At 34.4% G+C, this 21140-nt stretch overlaps 3 protein-coding genes across 4 annotated transcripts; all 3 read left to right on the forward strand.

Annotated features, from left to right (window-relative positions):
* The first annotated feature begins 1014 nt into the window (after positions 1 to 1014).
* LOC114283530 (NADH dehydrogenase [ubiquinone] iron-sulfur protein 5-B) lies at positions 1015 to 4421 on the forward strand. The gene is made up of 2 exons (XM_028226386.2): positions 1015 to 1313; positions 4080 to 4421. Exons 1-2 carry the CDS (start codon positions 1164 to 1166, stop codon positions 4179 to 4181), a joined length of 252 nt encoding a protein of 83 aa, XP_028082187.1. The 5' UTR covers positions 1015 to 1163; the 3' UTR covers positions 4182 to 4421.
* Positions 4422 to 5053: 632 nt separating this feature from the next.
* Positions 5054 to 9575, forward strand: LOC114283528 (uncharacterized). 2 transcript variants are annotated; one of them, XM_028226384.2, is made up of 3 exons: positions 5054 to 7175; positions 8781 to 8883; positions 9336 to 9575. In XM_028226384.2, the coding sequence occupies exons 1-3, from the start codon at positions 6485 to 6487 to the stop codon at positions 9457 to 9459; spliced, it is 918 nt and encodes a 305-aa protein (XP_028082185.1). In that variant the 5' UTR covers positions 5054 to 6484; the 3' UTR covers positions 9460 to 9575. The 2 variants fall into 2 exon arrangements, with proteins under 2 accessions (XP_028082185.1, XP_028082186.1); XM_028226385.2 differs by having other exon boundaries at positions 6333 to 7160.
* Positions 9576 to 19631: 10056 nt separating this feature from the next.
* On the forward strand, positions 19632 to 20560 carry LOC114283526 (pectinesterase inhibitor 6). Its single transcript, XM_028226382.2, has one exon. The coding sequence runs from the start codon at positions 19757 to 19759 to the stop codon at positions 20360 to 20362; it is 606 nt and encodes a 201-aa protein (XP_028082183.1). The 5' UTR covers positions 19632 to 19756; the 3' UTR covers positions 20363 to 20560.
* The last annotated feature ends 580 nt before the right edge of the window (positions 20561 to 21140 follow it).

Genomic DNA, 21140 nt, shown 5'->3' on the forward strand with positions numbered 1-21140 from the left:
ATGAGACTAATAGGCCAGAGCAAAAATTGACTACCAAACAACGGACTAATAGTCCAATTCCATACCCCAATCCTTTAAAACAAACATCACCTTAAAGTTTTAAGTCATTAGTAATACAGTAAATCTCATTTTTATCAATAATTTATTAATGATTTATAAAAAAAAATGATATTACTATCTATTTCATAGTTTTTGACTTTATTTATCTCCTGATTGGAGTAGAAATCAATACCATCAGGTAAAAATTGTGAAATTTATTCAGTGTGTTTGGTTTAAGTTTTCTGGATTAAGTTTTTTGAAAACTGAATTTTTTAGTTTTTATGTTTTTTTGTTTTTAGTGAATATTTTTAAATTTTTAAAATTTTAAACATTTTTTTAACTTTTTTAGATGCATCTTACTTAGATACATCTAAAAAGTAAAAAAATTGTGAAAATATATTTTAAAAAATTAATAAATACATAAAAATACAAAATGTGTACTGAATTCTTGTATTTTTTTTTATATTTTTAGTATTTAGTGGATTTTTAAAAGATTTTTTTTATAATTTTTTTACTTTTTAGGTGTATTTATGTTAAGTGTGTCTAAAAAGTAAAAAAAATACTTAAAATATTAAAAAAATTCAGTAAAAATAAAAAAACACAAAAAATAAGAAAGTAAAATTGTCTGAAAAATGTTTTTGAAAAAATGGAACCAAGCAAGCTTAGTACTTTTTTTTTTCTTTCCTTAATGGCCCCGTTTGGTAGAGTTGTGAGATAGTGATTATAACTTATAACCTAACAGCTTATAGCTGATAACTGTGAACATAAGCTGATTTTTTACTTATAAATTAAGCTTCTCATTCCCCACTCAAAGAATAAGTTGATTTTTAACTTACAAAAAGTTATAAGCTGTATTATTAAGCTGAACCAAACACATCAAAATAACTTAAATTAAGATAAAAGTTGAAATAAGTTGGAAATAAGCCCTACCAAACAGGGCTAATATGGAGATAACTATGTGTAATTCATCCCCGACCCAAAAAGAAAAACCACCCAAAACCCGGCCGGGTCGAACCAATAACCCACCCACTTCACCGAACAAAGCCTTGCAGCGGCATACGCGAACAGGAAGAAAGAGAAGAGAGAGAAAGGCAAAGTTTGCAGAGAGAGAGAGAGAGAGAGAGATGGCATCTGGATGGGGGATAACGGGAAACAAAGGCAGGTGCTACGATTTCTGGATGGACTTCAGTGAGTGCATGTCTCGTTGCAGAGAACCCAAAGACTGCGCTTTTCTCCGAGAAGACTATCTCGAGTGTCTCCACCACTCCAAAGAGGTCCTCTTCCCATCTCCCCTACTCCTTCTTCATTTCACTTCCTCACTTCAATCATCTTTAATTTCATTTTGTTGAGAACCAATTTCAAGATCACCCTCGAAAACCTATACCATTGTTCTTCCAACTTAGGGTTCTGTGTCAAGTTTGAATTTTTTTAGAGGGTATATCTGAATTCGCAATAATGAGTCAAACTGGCATTGAATTTTTGAATTTGAGAACATTAAAAGAGGTGGATAGCATTTTTTGATAGTTACACCATAGAAAATCTGCTTTCTTAATCTAGAATTGGGAGATTTTAATAATTGTCCTGTTTCAATCACCACAATTGAATTAATTAGCATGATGCAGAGCATGGAAAGAGCAAATTATTAGTAGTCTTTTGCTTTCCATGTTTTCAGTCCTGTTGTTTGTTGGTGCTAGTATAATTCTACTTGTGTTAAATTAGGTTTTATACTAATAATTTCGAAATTCACTTAACATGGACTATAGTCTCTTCCATGTGTTGTATTATTGATCAAATATGTCTTTGGTTAAATTGGCTATAAATATGCACTTTATATTTTTATTCATCAGATACAAATTTCGAGAAGTTAAAAGCTTTTGATGCATCATTATGTGGCATTCTTTGCATCTTTTTACTCTTCAGAGCCTCCTCCTCCACTTTGTTCCTCAGATTTTCTTTAGTTACTATTAATGAGTTACGGCTTGCTGCCACCTAATAGCCCTCATTTTATCACCAAAACTGCTAGCCAATTGAGCCTCAATCAACAGTATTCATTCCACTATCTTTTGGCTTTTTAATACAAACCTATAATTATAAGTTTATAACCAGTTGTTTTTCAGAATTTCCAGCTACGAATAGTCTCTGCAAATTCAACCAAGCTCTTCCTATATACAACCCATTTGATCCCCATAGCCTATATAAATTTTGTTGCACCAATTGAAATCCTGAACTTACAAACTTTCCACAACCTTAGCCTGCAATAAACCCAAAGAAAGCAATAATATTCCGAGTTTCCAAATATGTTTTATATTGTGCTTTTTATGCTCTTCAGCCATGGCCTACTAAGAGCTTTACTCAAGCTGAAGCACACATATATGATATACCCAGTTGCACCGATCCCATTGCTAAGTCAGAGACTTAAAAGTATGCTTATATTTTAACATTCTCAGCCACTCTCACTCTCAATCTACGTGTCCTCACTTGCATTTTAGTTGCCAAAATACCATGTCCCAACTTTTCATCCATGACCTAGGTTCATCTATAAGCAAGTCCTTGAAGTTTCAATCATACATTGAGGTTACCAATCTTTCAGCTATTTGTTGAGGAGAAAGTGGTTTGATTCTTGATCCCTCTCTCCGTCTCTTTCTCATTAGATTTTTCCTCAGCCATTTGCTAATGCCATTATTTCTAGAAGGGTTTTTGGTATTTACAAAATGGAGAAAAAGTAACTCTTAATTTTCCAACTACGCTCTTCTTCACCAACAAAGGGTCATTGATTCCACTCATTCCAGACAAACCGCATCAACACCAAAGGAATCTATCTCAAGCCTTCTTCCTCCTGCCCACACGAGCTCCTTTCCAAGACCAAGGAAGCTCCCCCGCCTCCCTAGGGAACACCCACACAACTCTAAACAAAATAAGGCCCAAAGGCCACAGTTTCCATGCCATCCCACAATGAATAAGATGGCTCACTGTTTTACTCATTGTGCTTACACTTACAACACCAATTAGCATGACTTTGCCTCCACCTAATCAAATTGTCAATAGTAAGAATTTTATGCACACCCCTCATCAAGGAAATCGAGAACCCCTGTGGCCCATAAGGATCTCATTAAAAGATTTCATATAAATTAGCTGGAAGAGGATCTCAATCATCAAAATGAATCACCTCCATCCCTAATATGTGAAGTATAAAGACACACAAAAAGATCCATGAACTAACCTGTCCCCTAATCATTAAGCTCCCTCTGTAGGTCAATGTCCCAAAACACTTGATCATTATCTGCCTTAAGATAATCACTCACTGAAGCTTCCCTATCCAAAGCCACACGAGCAATATAAGGGAAAATCATCTCCAATTTCTCATCCCCACACTAACGATGACTCCAAAACTTGACGTCTGCCCCATTACCAACAACAAACTGATATGACCTGAGAAGGTTTCTCACCCTTTACGAATGTCTTTCCACACACTCACTCCATAAGACATAGTGACCTCCTCTGTAGGTTTGCGTGTAAAGTAAGGGAGACATATTAGAGGAGGGTGGTGGAGTGTATTGACAACATAGAAGTTGCACGACCAATGTCGGTGGCTTGATTAAATAAATTTGATACTTTCTATGTTATACAATATTAAACATTAGGGTTGACGATAGGTTGGTTTTAGCTTTTTAGGGTTTCATACTGTGACCCTTCTATTTTGCACGGTCGGGTTTAGCCATGGAATTAGACCAGCGAGCTTATATGTAGGTTTGAGAATTTTCATTGGTGTTTTCATATTTATTATTGATATCATTTATTACTGTTATTTAAAAAAATATATATATATATATATATATTGAACGGAGGGTAACCTTGAATTGTTTTGGTTTTTTATTTTTTTGTTGAGAATATAATCTAAAATTTCCAACCGCATGAATGTGAGCTGGAAAACATAGTGTGATAATATTTAAGTAGATCTGTAACCTATTATCATCTCTGTTACTGCTTGACTGCATGCATTATTAATTTTCAATAGGTCTATGTGGACTTGTATTTTGCAGTTTCAACGTAGGAATCGAGTTTACAAGGAGGAGCAACGTCAACTGAGAGCAGCTGCACGGAAGGGCAAGGAAGGTGGAGATATTGCTGGGCATCATCATTGATAGAGTTGTGATTGATTACCTTTTGGACTTTCAATAATAAGAATGCATAACTCAGTTGTATTCGGTCTTTTTTGCCATGCTGTTTTCATGACCTGTTTTTGTATCTCTTAAATTGGATTTATGAGTATCTGCAAAACGGCAAGGTAAATTTAACTTTCCTTGCATGTAGACACCAATGACATGTGCTTTTGCTGGTAAGGCATTGATTTTATTATGTGAACTACTTTTTATTTCTTTCCAGCTCTATGTGTGCCTTTCATTCACATGGTATGTGTAGAATAATGGTTTTGTTACTGTTAGATTGATTCTGGAGCAGAGATCACAACATTACCTTCCTCTCACCCCACCAACCACTACTAAATCACCATCGGAGCCCACTGCCTCTGCTAAAAGCCCAAACAGTCACACCACCACTACCACCACCACCACCACCATCAAACCTCAATTGTGGTACCATTTCCAAACTGTCTTGATGCACAGCTGTTGCCCTCCAATGCTCCACAAATTATGATTTTTCAAATTCGGGTTTGATTTGCTAGCTTTAATTTTTGTTTTTGTTAGTGTTAATGTGGATTGGTTGTGAGAAGGGGAGGATGGGGGTGGAGGATAGTGATGCCGTGAGAGGGAGGATAGGGAAGACAGTGGTGTGGGTGAATTAACCAATCAATGATTTATTTATTTTTGGGAGAATTGTTGATCAGTGGAGATTAGAAAATTTATTTATAAAAAGGTAAAAATATATATAATTTTAATTATTAATATTTATAATATGTATCATGTTTTTGTAAATAAATTTTTTGATTCCCACTTATCAATAATTGTCCTTTTATTTTTTTCTTTTAAATTGATCAGCCAAGTGTTCTCGTTTTTTTTTTTTTTTTTGGTTACCCACCCGGTATCCGACCCACTTTGGGCCGACTAATCCGGATTCGGGGAGCAGTTCTAGATGGTTAGACTCAAGCCCCCTCCCAATTGGCGTTGCGGGGGATCGAACCGTAGTTCTCCCTACCAAGTCGAGTTCCAATCGCCCTCGACCAACAACCAATTGGTAGCCAAGTGTTTTCGTTGACTAGGAAGATGGGAAGAAAGAAATGATGGAGGTAGAGAAATAAAATAGAAGATGGAATGGGAATCTAAAACTTCACTAGGAGGAGAGAAATGGAGGTATGGAAAGAAAAGAGATGATTGATTTGACCTTTTGGTCAAAAATAATAAAATGGGAATCTAAAGCAAAACCACAAGAAAATTTTAGAGATACTTAGGCTTCGTTTGGGGACTTACTTTTTTAGTCAAAAAGTCAAAAAGTTATCTTTTTAGTCAAAAAGCCAACAACTCATATCAAAAAGTCAAAGATTTTCTTTTCTCTCTACTTTTTGCACATCTTTTCGTAATTAGTCAAAAAGTCATCACAAACATATAAGTTTTTTTTACCTACTTTTTTAGTCAAATAGCCAAAAAGTTACTAAATTAGCTTGTTCCAAAACGAGGCCTTAGGCCTATTTTGAGAAGTGAGTTATAATTTACTTTTCAGATTATAATTTACTTTATCTCTTACAAAAAAAATTCCTTATAAGCTGCTTATAAGTAACTTTTCACTAAAAAATTAATTATAACTATCTTTTCAAAATAGCCCTTAACCTTTATTTGTCATAATTTAAAAAAGCTTAAAAATTAAAAAATTACTATCATGTTTAAGTTATATCATTTTATTTAAGTCATATCATTTTTCTATCACATCACTTCAAACTCAACTCATATTTCATAAAAAGCTAAAAAATATACTTATTTAGATCATCCCAAACCACTCCTTAAAAAAAATTTGGTTAAAAAACATTTAGAGATAATTCTATTTAAAATTTTAGAAGAGTTTACCTCAAAAAAATCATTTAAAAAATAAATTTACTTTCAATTTTTTTTTAGAGGAGTAAAATATTATTTAAAAATTTAGAAGAATTTGATTAAAATTTTCTCACAATAAAATTTTAATATAAGAATAAACATAAAAAAAATCTTCAAAAATCTAATACTATACATTATTATTATCAAAATATTAAAAAGAATTATTAAAAGTAAAAAAACTTACTATTAATTAAAAATTTTAAAAAAATATTTTTAAAAATGCCAAATTATTGCATCTCACATGTTGCAACTCTCTATTGTGTCCGATTCGCTCCTCCTCCTCCTCCTCCTCCACCACCACCAGCACTGTGAATATCGATTGATTCATCTCTCTCTTCCTGTTCCACAGTCGAAACCCTAAACCCATACCAAGAAACCAGATACTATCATCAGAGAAACCAACAATGCCGCACAGAACTCTTGATTCGCGTCACTCCATTGAGTCCTGCACATTCCAACTTCACAGCTGGAGGCCATTTCACCTCCCAACTTCCACACCCAAATTCCTCGACTCCGATACCTCTAAACCCTACACCAAGAGGCCTTGTCTCTCCGACCGAACCACTTCGTTCCCTATCGACTCCCTCGACATGTCGAGGCTCAGCTTGTTTGACGATGATCGCTCCATGTCCTCGCACAAGCGTGAGAGTCTCCGCTGGATCGCTCGGAAGAGGCGCCGCCGCTTGTCGCGGTCGATTTCTGGGCGGAGCAGTGATCGGAGTGGGACTCGCCGGCGGTGCTGCTCTGTCGGGGCTTCGGCGGCTTATGCTACGTGTTCCGATATTCCGGTGGCGGCGGGGACCGATTCGAGTGGGGAGTTGTTTGTGAATGGGGACGCCAATTGGGCTTCGGATGTGAGCGAGGCTGCTAAGAATTCGAGGAGGGAGAGAGATGGTGGTGGGGGTGGTGGGAGTGGGGAAAGAGAGAATTTGATTACTGGTTTTGGGCATATTGGGAATTTGGATGGGCTGGGTAATGAATCGGGGTATGGGAGTGAACCGGGATATCGGGGTGATGCAGAATTCGGATATGGTGATGAGCTAGATGAAGAAGAAGACGATCATCGGCTCATGTTTTGGGGTGAGAAATTTGAAGGTACACTAAATTTTTTTATAGTTCAAAAATTTATTTGCTTGAATTTGTTTTTATGATATATAATTGTGGTTCACATATTGTGCTAATATTGGTTGAATATAACTTTATTGGATGCGATCATCATGCAACACTAGTTGGTGTTCATATTTTGGGCGAATTGGTACCTGCTCAGTGATATAGTGAGTGATCCAAGAAATGCATTCACTGTTTTTAGCTCATTGGGAATTGTAATAGGACACACAACAGTAAGGAAGGTGTAATTGAGGGGGTTGGACATAATGTAACTCAATCGAATCCATTAATCTCTTGCTTGGTTTGAAGCTAATGTGAGAATGACCGCACTAGTGATTTTTGGAAACAAAAAGCATGGGTTATAACTGGTATTTGGTAATCATTAGGAAAATGAGCTTTATATCAATAGTAACTTAGATGGATTGTAAATTGAGAACCTGGAAACATTAGTGACACCATGTATTTTTTAGCTTCAGTCCAAATTTGGAGCATAATGATAATTCTGCTGTGCTATATCATTTGATTTAAGTAATGAAGGCTATTGCTTGCTCCGATATCTTCATGCAGAGCTGTTAGGAAATAGGAGGGGGATGACTAATGTGATGTTGAGAGGATGGGATCTTCTATCTAGGAGGTGGTATATGTGTAATGGATTACCAGAATGAGACTTCACCTTTTTCTTCTTCAAGAAAAAATAGGGTACTTGAAGTGCTGTAGTTGGATGACAACAAGCAGAGAGAGAGATGTGCAGTGTAGACTCTAGAGGCCCAATCGCATGGATTCTACAGTCCAAAAGCTCTTGTGGGTGTGGGCAGGATTACAGTGTCTGTTGTAATCATAATCTAACTTGAGTGGTAAGCCTGTATGGTCCGGGACTCTGTGCTTGGACCAGCAGTGTCATCAACAGGCAACTGTTAACAGTGTAGAAGAAAACACATTATGAATACCTCTTGTCAAACTATCCATAGGGTTAGCTCTTATGGATACAAACATAGTATATAAACAATACCCTGGTATGAAACTGTTTCAAAAAAATTTAGAATAGGAACATTGGGATGATAACCTAATCACTGATGATACAAAATCTAATTAACTAGTGTTTTTTTCATGATGATCATGTTAGGAGCTCAATTCCTTTCTTGTCTCTGTTTGCAAATAAAAAGAAAGGGTGGAGAGGGTTTGTAGATAAAGGGAAAGAGGGGTGTTGGGAAACACAGAAAAACTATTTCTATTTTTTCAAGCAAACCTTTTATGCTACTCAATTCATCAATATATCATTTTTACTCTCTCTCTCTCTCTCTCTCTCTCTTTGGGTGTGTTCAACAGAATGCAATCACGTCCGACATTTTTTTTAACCATCTTATCTCTTCTTTCCTTTCCACATGGCTATTCCCAAGCCTTAGCATCTATTGAAAATCTAATCAGTTTGATAACAGTATAGCAATTGGATTTAAACTTAGAACTGACTGTCACTGCCCTAAATCATTGATGACTCATCAGAGAGAGAGAGAGAGAGAGAAATGCATGTGTGTGTGAATGACATGTACAGTCTTGCAGTTGTGTTGATGTATTCCTTTACCCCTTTGTCACCAGGCACAGATTCTAACATGGAGATGGTTGGTGAGAACACACTCCAAAAGACCCATCACAGAGGCCGGCGTAAGAAACACGATGTGCGAATGATTGATCAACCGCGGTAAATGATTGTTGACTCTTAAAAAATATGTCAATTTATTTTCTCACGTCTTCCTGCACTTGATTTCATTGTCAAGGTTTGCTGGTTCCTGGAGTTGCCACTGGGGTCATGTATTGTCCTGACTCTGCTATTCTATGGTAGTAATTGTATTTCAATATTGTTGTGAAACAGTTTATTGTTTGTTTTCTCTTAGAAGGGTATTGACGCATTTGTACCAAAAAGTTGTGTAGTATTTGAGTGGAAGTGGAACCTTGTTTATCTCTGTAACTCTGTTCTGGCTTCTTTGGGTAGGTTATCAATTTTGTATCCAAGTTCTACCAGTGAAATATTTCACAGGCTTTAAGTAGTAATTCTCTTGCTCGATGTTGTTTTGGTGGAAAGTGTGGAAAGAAATTGCACTGCAGATTTCATATCATTGTTTTCATCTCTAATATTTTCTTGATGTGCTTCAGGATGCATTTTCAGCTCCCCATCCCTAGAACACGTCCATGGCTTGCAGTTGTAGAGAACCCCTTTAGATGCAAAAGGGTCCCAAATGCTTCAGAAATAAATGGAAGCCAAGATTATTATATATGAGCTTGAAGCATGGCACATATGGGCACTAAAATTTTGTGGGGTTGGGACTACATGGTTTGATTAATGAAAGTTAAACAGTGTTCGTCTAATTTTATTTGCAGTATTTTATTGATCAATCTCTCTCCATATATTGTTCTCTCTCCAAAGGAACTTTCATATAATCAAAGAGTAATGTTATGTAAAGATAATTTTTATATATAAAAAATAAAGTTTCGTATAAAATGAGGTGGTCTTGGTCTTTCATTTCAAACTAAAAGTATAAAGACAAAATATCAATTGATTATAATAGTTAGATTTAATTTTTAGCAAATTCTGTTGAAAATAAAATATCAATAAAATCGTTATTAAAAATAATTTTCATAACGATTTTTTACATATGTCGTTAAAAATTGATAATTAGTAATTTTTTTGTCACAAATTTTATAAATTGTTATTAAAATTTACAATTAGTGATTTTTTTTATAACGATTTTTTAAACAGTCGCTGAAAGTTAAAAATCAATGATATATTTTGTGATGGTTTTTTTAAACTGTCGTTAAAATTTATAATTGATGACATTTTTCGTAACAATTTTGAAATTGTCACTGAAAATTAACAATTAATGATTTTTTTAATAGTTTTTGATAAAAAAAATATTGTTAATTATCAAAGGGCCTATTGGATAATAAGTTCACCTATTAGAACTGTGCGGGGAGCAAATATTCAGGCAAGTCCGTACTCCTTTCTTCCAAGCTCCTGTCTGTCCAATCGACCTGCGAGCACAACGGCGGTGAGCTACCCGGCGGTGTGTGGCCGGAAAACCCCTCCGACAATCAAGTTAGACACACACACAGGGATAGAGAGAGAGAGAGAGGACTGAGTTGAGTGTTTAGTATATGTCTCACCAAATGTTCATCTGTCTTCGTATGGGGGGCGCAGACGTGCTTATATACCTTCTGCGCCCCAAATCTACTCTCAGTGACCTCTCAACACGTGGCACTGCTATCCCATCTGTCAGCATAAATCTTGCTGAGCACCACCTAACCCAACTGCTTGCCCATTCTCCTGGAAGCTCGGCAGCCGGGCAGTACCATCTCGACCATCGTCCGCCATGCTGCGCTTCATGCCCAAGTACTCCAGCAGCTAAGCCCAGATGAGGACCAGACTCGGCGGCATCTCTGCAAAGCCGAGCTCGGGACAACTCACGCTTGTCTGCGGTCGACCTAACTGCCGAGCAAACAGGTACCTCGGTCCAACCTTGTCTTTCCTGGCGCTGGACTTTTCACCTGACCAGCTTCGTAACCACGGATCCTTGCAGCTCGGTCAATCCGCGCGCTGCCTTAACCGAGCAGCTTCCTTCAAGGCCGGGCCACACAACTTGGCCCAACACTTGTTTGGCCCAAATCTGTCCGGCCCAATTTCATATCATTAATCTCCCTCTCAAGAACCTACACATAAATTTCAAAGTTTAAAATATTGAAAAATTTTCACATCAGTCTATATCTTCAAAAATAATTACAAATTAATGATGAATTTTATTAATATTAATAATTAAAATTATAAAATTTTCTATGCATATGTAGTAATTTTTTGAAGATCCCAATATGGACTAATTTTCTCTAAAATATTTATTATTATGACTCATAATTTTAAAAAAGTAATGTTATCTACATCTAGGGTTACAAACGAGTCGAGTCAAACTTTAGTATATTTCGATTTATTTATTAAGATTTTAACGAGATTGAGCTCGAGCTCAATAAAAAATTAACGAACCAATTTCGAACTTGTTCACAAACCTTAACGAATCAAAAAATTTATAAATTCATATTTACATATGACACTAAAATTATAATTAAAATTTTAATTATACAATTATATATACAATATATAAACATACTGTGGGAAGTTGGGTTAAAAAAATCATTATTTTACCAAAATAATAATAGCTACCACTACTATTATATAAATGTACTATATATAGTTAGCTATTATTTATATTTACATTTTTTAAATACATAAATAACATGTTTTATCTTATTTTATATATGTATTTTTTATATTATTTAATATATAAATAATAAATGTTAAACAAACCAACTAACGAGTCAAATTGTAATATATTTAGACTTATTTATTAAAAATTTAATGAGCTTAAACTCAAATGTAAAAAAAAAATTAACGAATCGAATTTGAATAAGCTCTTACCGAGCAGAACTTAAGCCTATTTATAAATGATTATGTTCATTTACCGCCCTAATTATATCATCTAATGAGCTTTTCAATATTAATGTGAAAAAAAAGTAAGATTTAGGAAGTTATTCAATACTTTTGTAATAATATTCTATCTCATTTATTGGTTGATATATACGGTCTTTTAAAATTATCAAATAAAAATGGTAAATCTCATAATTTGGTCCATTGATTAATTTGAAGGCCCTAAAGCAATTTATCATGCACATAAAAAATGCCAGATAATGCTGAAATATAATTTCCTTTGTCTTACCTATTAATGTTTTTAATTAATATACTAATATATATTATAATATTATTATTTTAAAATTATAAATTATACCCATTATATTGATCATTGATTGATATATTAACTTTATTGTTAAAGATATGCTTGTGAATTATTTTGCTTGGTAAAATTGCGGAAACAAAACGACGTCGTTGCAGAACTGTCCAGCTTTGATGCCTCAAAAAACCCATGCGCTGTCGTTTCAGGGGGGGGAGGAGATAGGCGTGGTAGTTTGGAAGCTGTGATCAGACTTTTTCCACAGAGAGAGAGAGAGAGAGAGAGAGAGAGAGATGGGGAGAAGGGGAGCGGGAGAGGCAGTGAGAGCGTACAGAGCGCTGCTGAAGGCGACAAGGAAGACATTCGCAGGGGACACTCTGATGCTGAGGCAGTCTGCGGCGGAGGTGAGGAAGAAATTCGATGAAAACCGCCATGTCACCTCCGAAACCGACATCAATAGACTCCTTGACGAGGCAAGCCAGGCCTCTGATTTCATCTCCACCATGATCGTCCAGGCCAGACTCAACCCCCACGGCAGTTACTGTAATCCCTCCTCGTAGTCCTCTTCTTTTTTCAGCATTAGTTGTGCACACCATGTGTTTGTTTAATTGTTTGTGTTTTTTAGTTTCTTGCATCCCTTCTTGTTTCCTACCTACACTTGAATGCAAACAATAAATTAAAAATGTTAGATGACTTGGAAGTTGACTATGGAGATTTACCACAAAAAAAATAAAAAAATAAAAAAATAAAAATTAAGAGGGAAGGAAAAAGGGGTACAGATGCAATGGGGAAATTGCAGATTATAGGTGCATTCTGTGGTCTATTTGTTAGCTAAAAGCCTAGGCTAAATTTAAGCGAGGCTTGTCTTTTCAGGACATGTTGTGAAGAAATAACATTTGTACTATTAACACTGTTCATTGTCAAAATTTAACTTTAGCTAGCCATTTTAGCGGTGCACTATTGGAGTTATTGTGAGAAGTTTGAATATTTTGGGTGACATTTGGGAAAATAAGTGTGAATGTCTCTTAAGGCCTTATCCTTTTTTAACTTTCAACCCATACATGCATACATACGTGTTTGGAGGGAGAGAGAAGAGAGGTTTGGTGGAGGGGAGGGGGATTGCAAAGCGAGCGGATCCTCTAGAGTTACTCTCTAGAGTGATCTCCTAAAGTGGATGATCGGACGGCTGTGGTTAAGCCTCACCAAAACGACGTCGTTTTGGTGAAGACTTTCAAAAAAAAAAAAAAAAAAAAAAAGAAGAGAAAAACCAGATTCGGGGATTCAAATCGCTCTCTCTCTAGTAATCTTTCTCTCTGCCATGGCTCTGGTTCTCTGCAACTCCATCTTAGTCCTTCTTTTCTTATTCTCTAGCTCTGTCTCTTTCTCAACCCAAGAAACCTCAAACCCAAAACTGTCCAGAACACTTGTCAACAAGTCTCTTTCTCTCTCCTTCCCTCTCACCTCTGTCCCTCTCTCTTCTCACTCTTCTGCAACTTTCCTCTCCTCTCTTGCATCTTCATCTCTACCAACCAAACGACCCCCCCAGTCACCAAACCATCCTCCTCCCCCTACAACTACAGAACTGCTTTCAAGTATTCAATGGCTCTGATAGTTTCTCTCCCCGAATCTGGTTTTTCTTTTCTTTTTTTTTTTTTTTTTTTTTTTGAAAGCCTTCACCAAAACGACGTCGTTTTGGTGAGGCTTAACCACAGCCGTCCGATCATCCACTTTAGGAGATCACTCTAGAGAGTTACTCTAGAGGATCCGCTCGCGATTGCAAAAACTGTGCCCTGCAGTTAAGGAATTTTAAATACTTTAAAATCTCTAACCTTGAGCTCGTGACTGGTTCTCGGTTTTGCTGAGCTACATATTTGAACAACTGCATCTTGCACTATTATACGAGGCCAATAGTCTCATGTAAATCAAACAAAGTCTAAAGTCTTATTAAATGGAGTCGGTTACATGAATTTTTCTTTTCCACGCGGCTCTATAAAGGCCATTTCAGTAGTTAAATTAATTAGATTCATATCTTTATTTACTACGTTAACCAATGTTAATTTAGGTCTCCCTTGTCCCCTAACATTTTCATCTACCGTCACTGCATCGCATCTCTTCGCTACTGCCTCTGTTAGTCTTCGTTGAATATGACCAAATTATCTCAATCTATTCTCTCTCAACTTATCTTCTATCGGTACTACTTCTACTCATTCCCAAATATACTAATTCTTAATTCTGTTTTTTCTAGTCTTACCACACATCTACCTTAGCATCCTCATCTCATCAACACTCATCTTATCTACATGTTGTTTCTTGGTTGCCCAACACTCCGTCCCATACAATATCGATGATCTAATAGCTGTTCTATAGAATTTTCCTTTTAGTCTAGTGGGTACTCGTTTATTACACAGTACCCTAGATGCACTTCTCCACTTAAATCACCCCGTCTTAATTCTATGGACTACATCCACATCAATCTCCCCCGCCGTTGTGATAATCAACTCTAAATAACGAAAATATTCACTTTTAGGTAGTTCTTGGTTCTTAATCTTCACTTCTCCTATGCTTTCATTGTTACTGTTCCTAAATTTATACTCTATGTATTATGTCTTAATTCTGCTTATCTGAAATACTTTAGATTCAAGTGTTTCTCTCTAAATCTCCAATTTTGTATTACTTCTTTCTCTAATCTCATCCACCAACAGCCTCATGTAGTGAACCCAATTTGCATTCATCACCTAGATGTGTGGGACTTGGCAGCGTCGGTGTCATGTAACTTTTGGTTGCACAATCTGATTGCCCACTTTCTACTAGAGGAACTTATTGAATGATTTCAGTGCATTTCATTTCCCCCCATTCATTATCTCCCAATTTTTTATTGCTGACTTGGTTGCTTCAGTGCACTGTTTGTGGTCCTCTGGTCAGTATATTTCTATTGGTGTTGGTACTTACTGTTTCGGCTCAACATGTGTGCAGTGGTGAAGCCAGGTAAAGAGCATGCAGGAGCGACACTCGAGATTCCTTCAGAAGAGATTCTTAACAAGTCTGCATAAGTAGAGGGAGTATAAGCATCGCTGCAACACATGCTCAATCATTTGGGTCTCCTATCTAATGACGGTAATTTATTTTTGGTAGTGCTCTGTCAAAAAAAATTATGAAATCTATCATTTGTAGTTCATTCAATTAACAATTTCTCCTTTGCTCTGTTGAAAATTTTGAAAGACTTCAACTGTACTAAGCTATTGTTGTCAACATTTTGTTCTACTGCTATCTGGATTTTGCTTTAAGTGAATTTGCCCTTCTATCAAGAAAAAAGATTTTTGCCTTGAAGCTCATCTGAAATTTTAACATATACTTCTAAGTTGTGGCTAATCCAATCAAAAAATAAAATAGTAGATATTCCTAAACCAATTTTAATACAATCTATATCTCATTTTCTTAAAACATAACAAAAACAAAAAAAGAAATTATTACATATCTCATTTTCTTAAGACCGGTGGGATTGTCCAAAAGACAAGAAAGAGCACCAAAAAAATAATAATAATAAAAAAATAAAAAAATTGGGCCACCTATAGTCGCTTTGATAATCATCGAAGTTGCTGGGAGCTAATCTTTCCCCAGATCTTCCACATTTTTCTGGTTTCTGTCGTCTTCCTTCGCTTCCTGCCTTTTCTTCTCACTACTATTTCCTGAAAAGGACAGAGAAATATATGAATAAGGGGTTGTAAAGGCCAAAAAGTGGAAGCTTAAATAGATAACTTTTAGGGTGTGTTTGATTGGACGGATTGGATAAGGGGAATTAGAATCTATTAGACTTGAATTTTGAGACTGTGAATTCCTCGGATTATTTGGTTTGATTGGATATGTATCCTGTGTTTGTTTTCTCATGAGATTAATTGTCTGGAAATGATTATTTTTAGTGAATTCAATGTTTGATTGGGCAGACTGGATATGATAAATGAGCAAAAAATTATTTTATCATTTTTCAATTGTTTACTAAGTAATAGCAATATTAAACATATCTTTAATATTTTAATTATTTTTAGCTAGATTAAATAAAAATTTATCTTATTTTATTTTTTACACAATTAAATAAAATTATTTTTAAAAAATTAAATAAATAAAATATTAATTAAAATTTTAAATAAATTTGTTTTTAAAAATAATAATAATAATAATTAAACAATAAAATTAAATAAAACATCAATTAAAATTTAAATAATGAAATTAAATAAAATATAAACAAAATTTTAAAATAAAACATCAATAAAATATCTATAAAAAATTATTTAAAAATAAATAAATAAGACATCAATAAAAAGTTAAATAAAATTGTTTTATTCTCAAATTGAGAAATTTAAATTTTATTGAATTTTACTAAATATAATACATAATTAAATAGTAGAAGGTCAACATGGTCATTTTATCACCTAATCCTAACAGTAAATAGTCTCTCCAAAATTGTCCCCCCCCTCCCCCCAAGGATAGTATACGGGGGATAAGGAGTCCGGCCGGACTCCATGTCTGGCGGACCAAAAAAAAAACAAATGCTGGATTAGATGCTTCTTCCAGATTACAATCTATACAGTAAATATTCCTCTCCTTATCCCTCAATCGAACTGACCCTAAGGGCATGTTTGATTGGATAGATTAGAACATGAGATTTAGTTTATTAATCCGTAGACCTAATTATCTTATGTTTGTTTTAACATTTTGGTTTAGAATAATTAATCCAACGGATAATTAATCCAACAAATTTGTAGGATTATTAATAATGGGGTAGGGGTGGGATGATTAATCCAATGGATAATTTATCCTGTGAATCCAATTGGATAGTAAATGCCATATTAATTTGATAAAATTATTAATACCTCACTATTAGTCTTATGAATCAAACATGGCTTAAAAGTACTAATCCAGTTGTGACAAGAGCTTCATGTCACTACAAGAAAAAACACATTTGGCGACTAAATTTTTAGTCGTCAAAAGTCAATTTTTAGCCGTCAAAAGTCGATTTTTAAGTTTCCCCGACTAAATTTTTTAGTTGCCGGTTTGATCGCTGGAAAACGATCGGGAAATGTATTGGTGACTAAAAAACTTTTAGTCGCCAAAAAGCAAGTCTTTAGCGACCAAAACTTTGGTCGCCAATAGTCAATTATATTTTTTAAATTATACATTTGGCGACTAAAAATTATATTTTTTTAAAATTATATATTTACCGACCAATGTTTTAGTCGCCAATACTCAAGAAATCGGCGACCAAACCTTTTAGTCCCCAAAAGCTCATTCGTGAAAAAGAAAAATAACACTCACTAGCTTCTCATTTGCTCTTGTGGAAATTCAAACCATCAACCTCCCACACTATAAGCCTTATACAAGGCACTCTTTCCACAACGCCGCCATAACACAACATGATTATAAATGTAACATATATTATTTATATAGTATATAGACTCGTATTAATATAAATGTATATATATATATATATAAAGATAATTATTTTTTATTCAACATAATTTATGAAAAAATAAATTATTTACTAGGAAAAAAAAAGAGAGACTACTTTTGGCGACTAAACATAATTTTAGTCGTCAATTCTATACTTTTGGCTACTAATTATTCTTTAATCATTAAAAAATTTAATTCCCGCCCTAAAATTACCACTTTTGGCGACTAAATTTTTTTAGTCGGTAAAAGCCTCACTTTTGGCGACCAAACATTTTTTTAGTCGCCCAATGCCTCACTTTTGGTTACTAAATTTTTTTAAGTCGCCAAAAAGCCTTACTTTTGGCTACTAAAATTTTTAATCGGCGACCAAATAGATTTTTAATCGCCAAAATCTATACTTTTGGCTACTAATTTTTTTTAGTCGCCAAAAATTCTCATTTTTAGCTACTAATACTTTTTTAGTCGCCAAAACTTATACTTTTAGCGACCAAAAGTGCATTTTTAATCGTCAAAGATGTATGCTTGTGACATTCATAATAGGGATAACATTTCCAACACCTCAACTAGGACAAATAATGGCATGCTAATGCTATGCATAATTTAACATCCAAAGGGAGTTGAAGTGAATCATAGGTTGTATCAAAGGAGAGTTTCTCAACATCCCCACGTAAAAAACATAAAAAATAAAAAATAAAAATAAAAAGTTCAAGGAAAGATTTTTGACCATCAAAAAAAATGGAAAGATAGTCAAGAAGAAAATATATGGTAAGCAACAAGCGGTGGTAGAGTTGCCTAATTGGGTTATGAATTTATTTAATTTTGAAAAAAAAATCTAAATAGATCATGGGAAATGTGTACAAATTTAAACTAAACTAAACCAAGTCTTGTGTCCCAATTAAGTGGGGAAATGAGACTTCAGAATATGATCTAATGCTCTATATTAGTGGCTAACAGTCCTAGAGTATCATGTACAATTGTCTATGTGGTGTTCTTAATCAATAACATAGCAGAAAATTTTACTAGTGGGATCCATTTCTTGGTTCCCAAAAATGTGACTATCGCTCTGTCTCATGATCATAAGTGATGAAATAGAAGAACAAAACTAGATTAAGTCAGTATCGGCAAATTATGTGATCTACTCAAGAATATTCAACCTATTTTATGTGCTTGTACAAGGCAACATGGTTTTGAAAACCAAACTGGACAGGTCGGCTCGACCGGTTGAACCGTCGATCGGTCGGAGTTCCGATCCGAATATACCCACTAAACCATTTGAAGCTAAAAACTGGCCTATTTACAAAATTGGCGGTTGAGCTGGCCAACCAGTCGACCCGGAGCCGGTTCGCCGAGTTGGTGAAATTGAAAATTTTGTTTTTGTTTTTTTTTTTTAATTTCTGTTTCTTTTATTCTTTCTTTCTTTCTTATGTTATATATAAGAAAATTTTAATTAGAAACTCTCTTTCAAGGGTTTCCTCCTGTAAGGAATCCTATTAAGAGTTTGAAATTATTGTGAAAGTCTCTACCTATTTATAAGAAAAAAAATTCTTCCAAAAAAACTCAATAAATCCATGTGGCATTCAATCAAATATATTGGAGGGAATATTAAAATTTTGATCTCTCTCCAAAATTAAAATTTTTCCTCTTCTTTTAATCAAATTATTTGAATTAAAATCATATGGAAGGAATATTGAATATTTGATTTCCTCTTCCAAAATTAAAATTAATAATATTTTAAAATATATTATTATATTTTTCAGTAAAAAAAAATTAGGAGAAATATTTAAGATAATTTAATATTTTTAATTTATAATTTTATTACTTTAATTTTTATTTAAATATAATTCTAATATATTTATTACGTCACCGTTCAATTCCGGTTTAACCCCGCGGTTGAACCGGTAATCCGTCCACCCTATCTCTTTTCCGGTTCGCACATTCGTGTGATTTTTAAAACATTGCAAGGCACCAAGTATTAATTCCAAGTTTCCATCAATATGAAAGAAAAATAAAATCCCAAATAGATCTCTTCTCCTAAAGTACTCATGAGAAACTCACCTGCCCATTCACATGATCTTGTCAATGTCCTAACCTATATTCATGAGCTCACCAATCTCCTTTTCTTTTATTGCATTCACTGCCCTCTTGCGTTCCTAACAAACTCCTACACATAAAGCTCTCAATCCTTGCCAACTCATTTAAAACCCCATCCTTTAAAAGCACACCCTGTTAAGCTCTTCATTTCATGTATTGATTACTTGACTTCACTCTCTTCCTTTCCTCCCCTAATATTCTAGTTCTAGTACTTATAAAAAGAGTCAATGAATACAAAATTTTAAACTATTTTTTATTCTTTGATCCATGAAAATGGCACGAGCTAGTAAGCTTGTTCTAATGCTCTTGCTCCCTGCATGGATGACACTTCTGTGCACATCTGCATCCGGGCATGGCAACAGTTATGTTCGAGATGCTTGTAGTGTCACCCATTACCCTGATGTCTGCATTCACTCACTCGCACCATTTTCACAAACAGCCAAACGAAACCCTACTACATGGGCACGTGCTGGGGTTTCGGTGAGTGTAGGTGAAGCAAAAATTGTTGTTCAATACTTGATAAAGTTGAAGAGATACGGCTCTATGAGGGGAAGAAACCAAGTTGCTCTCTTAGACTGCATCGATTGCTTTCAGAACACCCTCGACAACCTTCACAAGTCACTTGGTGTGATTAGAAAACTCAATAGCAAAGCATTTGTCACGCAAATGGATGATATTACTACGTGGTTGAGCGCTGCAATGACTGATGAAGATACTTGTTTGGGTGGCTTCAATGGTCAGAAGGAAAAACAAGTTAGGTTATTGTGTAATAAGGTTTTGAATATGAGTTATATCACTAGTAATGCACTGGCTCTTGTTAACAAACTAGCAACAATTGGTCCAGGAAGCCTAATAAGTACTGATCTTCCATAGATGTCTTTTAGAAAAGGGTGTCTTTGATGATCAGAATATAGGGTATTGTTGTTGCGTGAAAATTGGGGATTTGGGATGGTTTATATTTCCCTCACAATGTCATGGAATTGTATGAAAGAATAAAAGCCCTATGCAGCTTGTTTGGTTTCGTTTTTCTGAAAACGGTTTTTAGAAAATTTCACTTTTTTATTTTTCGTATTTTTTTGTTTTTATTGAATTTTTAAAAATATTTTAAGCAATTTTTTTTAAAAATTTTTAGACACACTTAACATAAATACACATAAAAGTCTAATTTTTGTGATTTTTTTTTAAAAAAATTCAATAAATATCAAAAATACAAAAAAAAATGAAAATTTAGTATGTTTTTCGTATTTTTATGTATTTGTTAATTTTTAAAAATATTTTTTCACAAATTTTTTATTTTTTAGATACATTTAAGTAAAGTACATCTAAAAAAGTCAAAAATACTTAAAATTTTAAAAATAATCACTAAAACAAAAAAAAAATAAAAAATAAAAAAATTCAATTTTTAAAAAATTTAATCCTGTTAACATATAATATACAATATAATATACAATATACATCATATAATATACAATATGCATCACACTTATATACAATATAGCTGTAAGGATGTAAAGGCTCTGTAAAGGCCAAACACACCCACGAGCACCATGTAAAGAATCTGTAAAGGCCAAACACACCCACGAAGCACCAGCACACACCTTCAGCTTTAGGAGTAGTTATATATTGTTTAATGTCTTGCATTACGCTCCAC

Source organism: Camellia sinensis, chromosome 14 (assembly GCF_055761805.1).
Source record: "Camellia sinensis isolate YWXY chromosome 14, ASM5576180v1, whole genome shotgun sequence".
Classification (NCBI taxonomy): Eukaryota; Viridiplantae; Streptophyta; class Magnoliopsida; order Ericales; family Theaceae; genus Camellia; species Camellia sinensis.

Excerpts from the sequence above, each read along its gene's own strand:
- LOC114283528 (XM_028226384.2), top strand. The coding sequence starts at position 6,485 with ATGCCGCACAGAACTCTTGATTCGCGTCACTCCATTGAGTCCTGCACA. Across the intron at positions 7,176-8,780 it reads TTGGGGTGAGAAATTTGAAG|GCACAGATTCTAACATGGAG; the intron begins GTACACTAAATT and ends CTTTGTCACCAG. Across the intron at positions 8,884-9,335 it reads CGAATGATTGATCAACCGCG|GATGCATTTTCAGCTCCCCA; the intron begins GTAAATGATTGT and ends GATGTGCTTCAG.
- LOC114283530 (XM_028226386.2), top strand. The coding sequence starts at position 1,164 with ATGGCATCTGGATGGGGGATAACGGGAAACAAAGGCAGGTGCTACGAT. Across the intron at positions 1,314-4,079 it reads GTCTCCACCACTCCAAAGAG|TTTCAACGTAGGAATCGAGT; the intron begins GTCCTCTTCCCA and ends TGTATTTTGCAG.
- LOC114283526 (XM_028226382.2), top strand. The coding sequence starts at position 19,757 with ATGAAAATGGCACGAGCTAGTAAGCTTGTTCTAATGCTCTTGCTCCCT.